Source organism: Phoenix dactylifera, unplaced genomic scaffold (assembly GCF_009389715.1).
Source record: "Phoenix dactylifera cultivar Barhee BC4 unplaced genomic scaffold, palm_55x_up_171113_PBpolish2nd_filt_p 000577F, whole genome shotgun sequence".
In the NCBI taxonomy this organism is placed as follows: Eukaryota; Viridiplantae; Streptophyta; class Magnoliopsida; order Arecales; family Arecaceae; genus Phoenix; species Phoenix dactylifera.
This window is the reverse complement of record NW_024067979.1, coordinates 304,908-314,074: the sequence shown is the minus strand read 5'-3', so window position 1 is coordinate 314,074 and position 9,167 is coordinate 304,908. Positions and strand designations below refer to the sequence as shown.

The window sequence follows — 9,167 nt, the reverse complement described above, 5'->3', positions numbered from 1 at the left end:
GTTGACCACGGAATGATTGTGATATTTGTGATTGGATTTGTGGTACTTGTGATTGGATTTGACTGAATTTGGACTCTTAGCTTAGCTAGGATGCTAGCAGTTAAATGCGGGGTGGGGAGGAGAGTATGTGAGGACCATATAGCCATATGTTTAGTCCTACATCGGCTATATACTAGATAGATCTTGGATATTTATGCAGAGCTAATGAATCTATATATCACTTTCAGCTAGCTTTTTTTGGATAAGGTCCAGCATTGTTACAAGAAGTCAAGTCATACTAATGAGATTTTAGTGCTTTAATTGTGTCAAGAAATTTCGTACTTCAAACAAGGAACTCTTAATAAGTAAGCATAATTTTGAGTATAAGTAAGCTGTTGATGATCCTGTTGGTGAGGATGTTGGATGAAATAAAGGATCGAAGAAAATCTATCTTCTAGAATGTATAGAGACAAGGATGGTAAAGAGGCCATGGAGGTCTTGGTTCAGAGTACCTTACCTATATTCTTGGGCTATAACTGGGACTGGGACCGAAATAAGTAAGCATAATTTTGAGTATAAGTAAGCTGTTGACGATCCTGTTGGTGAGGATGTTGGGATGAAATAAAGGATCGAAGAAAATCTATCTTCTAGAATGCATAGAGACAAGGATGGTAAATAGGGCATGGAGGTCTTGGTTCGAAATTCAGGAGTACCTTAACTATATTCTTGGGCTATAATTGGGACTCTGGGACCTGCACTAGAACATGAGAGGCCTTATATTACAAGTTACACCAATCCTCTCATGCAACGTAGCAGGAAGAATTTTTTGGGCACAAAACGGGCAACTCCCCCAGCATTGCTCATCACAAAATATTCTCATACTTTAATGGGTCATACCTTGATTCATGAAGCTAGATCATCCAGATGGGACAAGGCTTGTTTATTATAAGTCAGATCAAACCAAAACTGTGTCATTTTTTAATTTATTTTGTTATAGTTTTCCTCACAAAGCCATTTTAGTCTTTTGGTTAAATGGTCAGTATCAGTATATAATTGGCATCCCTGCACCGGTTATTCTTAAGACTTATATCTGGGCATCTTCATCAGCACGCTAATCATATGGTTAGATTATGTATTCCATTTTGCTTTTAAGTACAAGGGGACAAACTTTGAACACTTGTGGCATGCATGCATTAAGGATTATTAGCAAGAGGCAAATGACAATCAAATATATGATGGTGGCAATGAAGTGTTCTTTTAAATCCTTCAGAATTGGATCGTGTACAATTGTTTTTTCTCCTCAGTTGTTTCTCTTTGCTACCATACAAATTTTCAGATGCTTTCTGCCTCGTTTGGCTGCTGATTTTTTATAATTATTAGTTCCCTAAGAAAGCAGTGTGCACTTCAAACTTTATTTATCAAACCACTATTACAGCGCCAGTCAAACGTTTATCATCTCATCATTGGAATTCCCCTTCACAAGTTCCAAATTTGCTAGAGTAATTTCTCTACTATCTTGTTTGTTTTTATTAGATTTTTCAGCCCTGTGGTCAGTTTGTTCCATGCATGATATCTTTTATGTTGTGTTTTGCCTTTGTGCTTATAGTTTTCATGTAAACCTTAGTGTTAATTGAATTCAGTTTCTACCATCATGCAGTATGCTCGAGACAATTGAGAGGTACCAGAAGTGCAGCTATAATGCATCAGACGCAATAGTTCCTCCAAAGGAGACACAGGTAGTTCTGTCAATTTATAAACTTTGTGGACAGGTCAATATAAATATCCATGTAGATGTATGACCCTTCCAGTTCATACTTGACAATGTACAATTACTTGGTTTGTTTAATGTACCTTTTAGTACGTCCTTTTTTTTATATGTTTGATAATTAGCACTTACGAGAAAAGCTGCATCCATATATTCTCGTAATAAGAGTATGGCATTTCAAGATTTAAAGTGATGAAGATTTTGTTGGACTTTTTTTGTTTCTGATATATGCTGAATATTTTGATAAATTATGTGGAGAAAAATTTCCCAAATATTTGATGCATTCCGGATATTCTAGGAGTTTTTGAAGAATCCATGGATTTTTTCTCTTGTACAGACTCAAGGGTTTTCTGAACAGTAAAAAGATTTTATATGAAGTTCACTCTAAAGGTAAAATAACAAAACCAATGATCTTATCAGTCAACAGCTTGGATTGCTCCATAATTTTCTTTTATCACCAGTAAAGAAGAAATTGCCATACAGCTTCATTGTGGAGAAGGGAAAATCTTCTCAGCAGTAACATTTATTTATCTGAAATAATAAAGTGATAAGTTCTACAACATTTAAATATACGTAGATGAAAGAGGTAATTGATACATGGCCAGATAACATTTAGTACTATTTGATGACTTTATTTTTCTATCATAGACTGAGTTAAGCTTATTTCAAATCAACAATCACTCAACACATTGTATATAAAGAAGGACCCTGTATCTGTTGTGATTTATGTTCCATAATATGCCTCAATTTGTCATGACCACTTTATATATCTCACGGTTATGTTTCTGGATATGATCTTTCTTGCCTCATCCTTGCCGATCCCATCTGTTTCTTCGATGAATGTGAAATTTCGTTGTTTAACATGATAGAAATGTTATTGTAACTTAGCAGAAAATTACTGTAAAGGCTCTACAATACCTCTATAAGTATGTCTACATATGTGATATATCTGTTTACTATGTCTTGCTGTTTGGTTGATCCGGATATGTTTAAATGACATTGACAATTGCTGCCCTATTGCAGTGGCAGCATGTAATTTGTTGAGTGTAAATATCTTAAGAGAATATATATATGATGTTAAATTATGTTGATAGACAATTTATACAATTTATTACTAGTTCTGTAATTTATTTCTGTTTTTCTTCAAGAATACGTTATATCATGTACGCTGGAACTTCAAGTTGGTTTGATATACATATTTTTAGAGAAATTGCATCTATCCTTGGCTTATGATTGCTGACTAGGTACTATTTCTCTGTTCCGAAGCAGAACAGTTATCATGAATATTTGAAGCTGAAAGCTAGAGTTGAATTTCTACAGCGTTCTCAAAGGTAGTCTTTTGAACATATATTTTGGTGAAGTCTTTGCCCTCCCTTCCGTTCCATGCTAGTTGTAGTTCTGTAATCTGAATAACCGTGCATACATTCTGCTTGTCATGTATAGAGATTGTAATCGTAATTTTAACCATGATGTTTTAGAAATCTTCTTGGTGAAGACCTTGGTCCATTAAGTGTAAAGGATCTCGAGCAACTTGACAATCAAATAGAGATATCTCTGAAGCACATCAGATCAACAAAGGTTATTTTATGAATTTTGTTTAATTTCTAGTACGTCTATAAATAGCTAAAAAGTTAAACAAAATGCGATTGTCTTGTATATTGTATTCACTAGTATTAGGATTTGATTTATGATAAATTATTTATTTTTGTCAAAAGGCTATTGGCAACTTTTTATATTGCAATATTTACATAGAAGGAATAGCGATAAGGTAATGAGAAGAGGGTCATGATAAATGAAAAATGTAATGGTTCATTCACTTTGATGATTTAGTTCTTGATCCCTTCCTCGTGGCATTTGATGTTCAGGGAAACTCATCGTACATGGTCTTTTGGCCCTAAAATCTTTATATCCATGATCATTATTATGTGTTCTTGTGACCTGTATACATGAAATGAAAAGTAAAAAATATGGGAAACCCTTAGATGAATGGGTTTGTTGTTATTTGTTTGCAAGCATTTTTTAAGTCTTATATCCTGGGTTATCAAAACAGTCCTATGTAGGTAATTTCCATATGAAGGTGCACCGTAATGAATTTTTTACTTAGTTATTAGAAATTGCAATTCCTTCACTTTGTATGTGTGACTTGGTCATCAGAAATTTTTGACACTATTAAAGCTTCTGTGCTGTTTAAATAGGATATTTAGTCACTTTTGAGCAGAACTTACGGTAGTAAATTGAAGGGAATTCTAGTGCAAGATCCTAACTACGTCGGGATTCGAATAAATCCCAACCCTCCATTTCTTTGGAACAGGTCCAGGGTCCTACGTGGTGCTGTCCACCCTGAACTGTTATTTTTGATGATTTTGTAATTAGGATTTTTATATCTCTATTATTGTGATATTATTTTTCAGTAGAAAGGCTTGCAATCCTAGATGACCTATAGTTGAATGTATTTACAATATAGTCTTCATGAAAAGGAACAAAAATTGCCGGAACACCTTGTTGAAGGCTTTTTTCATCTTCTCCCTTTGCTTTCCTTTTTCTGCGTTTAAAGGAATGCAGGCGGAATATAGCTTCTCGTATAACATGCACTACTGTACTTCGCTTTCCTTGATATAACATGTACTTGCAAAAGAGTTCTAACGATATTTTGCTGTTTTTTACTGATGTCCGCAACAGGGACTGGAAGAGCCAAAATTATGTTTAGATATGCATGTAGATTTCTGTTTTTTTTTCAGTCCAAATGATGTTTATGATTCTGAACATGTTCCCTAAACATTTGCAGACCCAATTAATGCTTGATCAGCTATGTGATGTTAAGCGCAAGGTAACTTCCTTGGGCACCTTTAACCTTGACTCAGTTTCTGCTTGCCAGCACTTTCTTTCTTTCTTGTCTTTTCTTTCTTTTCCTTATACTTTGAGTCAACAAAATTTATCTTCATGCAGGAACAAATGTTGCAGGAAGCTAACAAACTTGAGAAGAAAGGTATCATAATTCATCAAATTGATAACTAATGCATATTCTTGCCAAACAACCATTATGTCCCAAATATTGCCCATCCTTGATTAGTTACTGAGCTTGCCATCCACTGCACAGATAGTATCCCTTATTTTTGTTGATACTCCAGAGACATGTGCAATGCGATATAAGTTTAAAGAGAACAAAATTTCTGAAATTTTTGAAAAAATAATTATTACATAGAATCGCAGACGATATAGATATCGAGAAAAAAATAAACGCATACAAGTAAACAAAGCAATAAAGAATTAACTAGATGAAATAAATTAGTCAATGCATTTCATTTTTGTGAGGTTAGGGTGAGGAGCAATTGTTGCCAAGAGTCCATGTAGACCTCAACTGATGCTTCTTTAATAAGAACAGATGCATAAGGATGGTCTTCTTATAATTGTACTCCTTTGACATTGTTAAGTGTTGACAAAAAGATTACTGTTCTCTTGGATGGATAATGGATGATCCTCATTCCTTTTGAGAGGCACGCAAAAGTATGGAATACTTCTACTGTCATGGCAAGCTTAAAAAGCAGTATCTTCTGGGAGTATCTCTTTCTTCACCTTTTTGATATGCCATCACGCTTTTAGTTAGTATAAACAGTTAAAAACACTAATAATCTGGAAGCTTTAGAGTCATCTGATAACTCAGGTCAGTGTTCTTACCTTTTGCTTCCCCAACAATTTTCAAATCACCATCTTTTTCTTTCTTTGTTCCTTTAATCTTGGCTGCCTAAAGTTTCTTGTAGGTAATCCATCTTCTCAATGCAAGATTCTCTCTCTCTCTCTCTGTGTGCAACATTTGGCTTTTACTCTCTGTGTGCAACATTTGGCTTTTACCTTGAGAGTCTGTCATTTAGGATGAAACAAGATGTTGCTTGTAGATAACCTGCTGCTCTCTTGCTATCATTCTCTTACACAAAAAATCCGAGCTCCAAAGGGGTAATCCAAGTCACTTTATAATCTTGATCTTTTTCATGGGAAGCTGGAAGAAGGTACAAATAATCCCCTCCAACTTTCATGGCAAAATGGAGCAAATGATGTGGGGAATGCCCATGTGGTCGTGAACCTCCTCAATCGCAGGGATTCTTTCAACCCCTGGGGATGTGAACCTTCTCTGCAAATTGGGTAACACTCATTCTTGTTAAACACAGTAGATCTTTTTGGCAGACTAAACCCAGTACATTTACCCATTACTTGGTTTGCTAATTGCATGATGGATGATCTTATATGTGCAGATACCATCCAGTTTGTATAGATCAATTGAACACTGAAGCCGCCGCCACCCAGAATGTTAATGGGTACTTTCCCTGGTGGATTTGACGAGTTCTGGAACTTGAAAACTTTCTACCTCTACAGCTGAAAATGCTACCTGATCAATTCTTCCTTCCTGTTTTTATATTTACTCTGATGTTCCTTTCCCTAAAAAGTCTCATATGAAGATATGATAATAATAGATCTTGAGTCTTTGTATCTGTAAAGTGAACCAAAATATGTTGCTAGATGAATGTGGAATGGTACAATAGTTTGTACTGAATAATATTATATAGAAGTTAATCAGATACTTATGATAATAATAGATCTTGAGTCTTTGTATCTGTAAAGTGAACCAAAATATGTTGCTAGATGAATGTGGAATGGTACAACAGTTTGTATTGAAATAATATTATATAGAAATTAATAAGATACATTATGAATAATTTTTTACTGTCTCTAATGAAACATTCTGAGCAATCTATGGGATCGTATATGTTGCTTATGTTAGTTAATGGATGTGTCTAGCACTCCCAGCGGCTCCATTGTGTCTTGTTCCAGAGTATAACCTGTAAGAGCTTGTAATGGTGATATGATGATGTGATATCTTTTATAACCTATTTTCTTTGGCATGGACAGCTTGTTTAAATTAAGGTCAAACACTTGCTTTAATCCCTCTTAGTTTTTTGAATAGGTTGTGATCTTTTCCTTGTATTTCTCTTATTTTGTGCCATTGCTTGAACCTAGAACTTAGCATTCTTAATTTACTCTCTTCTGCCCAAATATCATGCAAGAGATTATCTGTCGACAAGGATATCTGAATTCTTCCGGGAATCCTCAACTTTAGTAACCCGATTCTCATATATTCTCGTGGATTTAGTGGATCCTGAGATAAATTCACTGTTCAGCATGTTCACCAATCCAAGCTCTATACCAAAATCCTGTTTATAACAAATGTTCCTTGTTATGGGATGATAGCAAAAAAAAAAAAAAAACTTTTTTTTCAGGTCTTTAACTGGAAAATCTGTGGACAGCTGAAAGATTACTTAGGTTATATATAGGAATTCTCAAATCAAAATGATGTTGATATTGGGTGCCTTGTACGGCCATATGTTTCAAATTTCAGATAGGTGATCCTGTTCAAAAAGTAGAACATGTTAATATCTTTTTCAATCTCAACATGGGAAGATCAGTAACATATAGGTTCATTTTGTTAGAAACCTGGATTTGCACGTTTATTATTAAAAAATTCATAAATTGTAGAATATGTTTTTTTTATTTTCTTAAGTTTCAATTGTTTCTTCATTATCTCAGAAATATCGAGCATAAAAACCAATGATGTTTCATATTAGTGTCCTACTAGCCTGCAGCGTTTACCCCAGGAGTCAAGAACATAGCCTGAAAGGGTAGGTGATTTCGTTGGACCGCAATCCAGGCCCAATATTTGGATATGTGGGCCAAGCACATCGCCTCTTACCCTTTGGGCTTCAGAATTTTTGGGTTGGTCATGGTGGACTAGTTTGGCCCGAAGGAAGAATTTCTCTGGCTAGAGTATTTTTCTTGAAAAGTTCAAGCCCAGATATATAATGCTAAAAAAAATGGTTTTTTCATATTTGGTTAACCACAGAAACATGGCTAGCTTATATTTAGTTAAGCATATATTTTCATGAGAAAGTTATATAAAATACCTGTTATGCCCTTAATAAAGAAAAGATCTTACTCTATTTTATTTAAAAGAGAAAGCGCTTTCCTACGTCTCACATGCATTTTTTCTTTTCCATAAAATAAGATGTACAAATTTTATTCTCATAGAAAAATTACTTTCTTCTATCTGTCCTTTGAAAACTTCAATCAAACATGAGGTATTTCTCTGTTTTCTCGTTGACCACACTTTTCTTCCTCCTCTTCCTAAGTATGTGGCTTAGGACAAGTGAGAGGTGTGAGTGTTTTTTTTTTTTTTTGGGTACAACAGTAGTTTATATCAGCATAGCATGAACACTACTCTCAGCATCAGGAGAAAGAAGGCGACATAAAGAAAAAAAAAAAATAGAATCGAGCTCAGTCTAAAAATCTTTCCTGAATGGTGGGCAGCAAAGAAAGCATCCCAATCTGCAGCTCTGGTCGCCTTCCGAAACATATGGATTTTTTTAATAGTAACTCTCATCTAACTTGTAAGAGATGAGAACCCAAATTATAAACTTGGGTTGAGTCCAAAGCAATCAAATTGGACATATTGTATTGACCTGTCGCCATCTATCTGGTTCGACAATTGGCACCCAACGAGGCCTTGCGATTTGCATGGACTTGGCTGCAAGAATTATGCTGCATATAGCTAATCGAGCTACGCTAATCTGGCAATGCTAACCAGGCCTAAGCTTTTTAGATATTAGGTTAAGCAAATCAATTTAATAGGTGCAATATCTAGTGCTCCTTGAATCTTTTCTACTTTTACCGCATGTCCACATCAACGTTCCCATATGTGTTATATTGAACTAGACTTCAAGAAAATACTGTCATTCTCGGTCTAAGTTTTGATGAAAAATGTGGAGAGCTGATATTAGGCTAATAAACAAATGTTAGTGGAATGTTAATGGATTATGAGATAAAAGCTTAAGTCCTTAACTGCAATTATTTAGTCTTTGTTGAGGGGATCTGCAATTCCCTTCTCGAATAAGATAAAAATTAATATCTCTGATCATCTCATGAGCCTTTATGCACCAAAACCTCTCCTGACTGCCAAACAATTTCTAAATTTTATCGAGTTCAAGTTGGAGTCTGAATCATTGATCTCGGTTAAGAGTCAGCATAATCTAAGCAACCTTTTTTGGCTTTTCTTTTTTTGATTCAAACCCTGCTCATTGGCACCAACCTCCAATAATTTTGTCAAGCTAATCAACCAGCTGCTTTATCTGGTGAAGTTTTTCTATTTTTCCCACAAGTGGTGAATAAAACGTTACAATAAGGGCTCCTTCTTGCCTAGATGATTTAGAGGAACAAAGATCGATTCCATTGGACCAGTGATGTTTGTAGATTCTGAAAAGCTTAGTCAAGGAAACTGACTCATATGGACAGCAGATGAGAATCAGATTCTAGCCTACCCTGTGAGCTTTGCCTCCTCAAGTATCAAGTTGATATGAACTCCAACCAAAAGGAAGGGATT

The 9,167-nt window shown here is 35.0% G+C and overlaps 1 protein-coding gene and 1 long non-coding RNA gene across 2 annotated transcripts; both read left to right on the top strand.

Moving 5' to 3' along the window:
• Window positions 1-1,602: 1,602 nt before the first annotated feature.
• LOC120106594 (MADS-box protein EJ2-like) lies at window positions 1,603-4,759 on the top strand. The gene is made up of 5 exons (XM_039119563.1): window positions 1,603-1,715; window positions 3,014-3,075; window positions 3,223-3,322; window positions 4,530-4,571; window positions 4,691-4,759. The coding sequence occupies exons 1-5, from the start codon at window positions 1,638-1,640 to the stop codon at window positions 4,757-4,759; spliced, it is 351 nt and encodes a 116-aa protein (XP_038975491.1). The 5' UTR covers window positions 1,603-1,637.
• A 629-nt stretch (window positions 4,760-5,388) lies between these two features.
• Window positions 5,389-6,450, top strand: LOC120106606. Its single transcript, XR_005508709.1, has 2 exons — window positions 5,389-5,881; window positions 5,992-6,450. It is a non-coding gene; the product is annotated as an uncharacterized LOC120106606 (long non-coding RNA).
• The last annotated feature ends 2,717 nt before the right edge of the window (window positions 6,451-9,167 follow it).

Excerpts from the sequence above, each read along its gene's own strand:
- LOC120106594 (XM_039119563.1), top strand. The coding sequence starts at position 1,638 with ATGCTCGAGACAATTGAGAGGTACCAGAAGTGCAGCTATAATGCATCA. Across the intron at positions 3,323-4,529 it reads AGCACATCAGATCAACAAAG|ACCCAATTAATGCTTGATCA; the intron begins GTTATTTTATGA and ends AAACATTTGCAG. Across the intron at positions 4,572-4,690 it reads TATGTGATGTTAAGCGCAAG|GAACAAATGTTGCAGGAAGC; the intron begins GTAACTTCCTTG and ends ATCTTCATGCAG.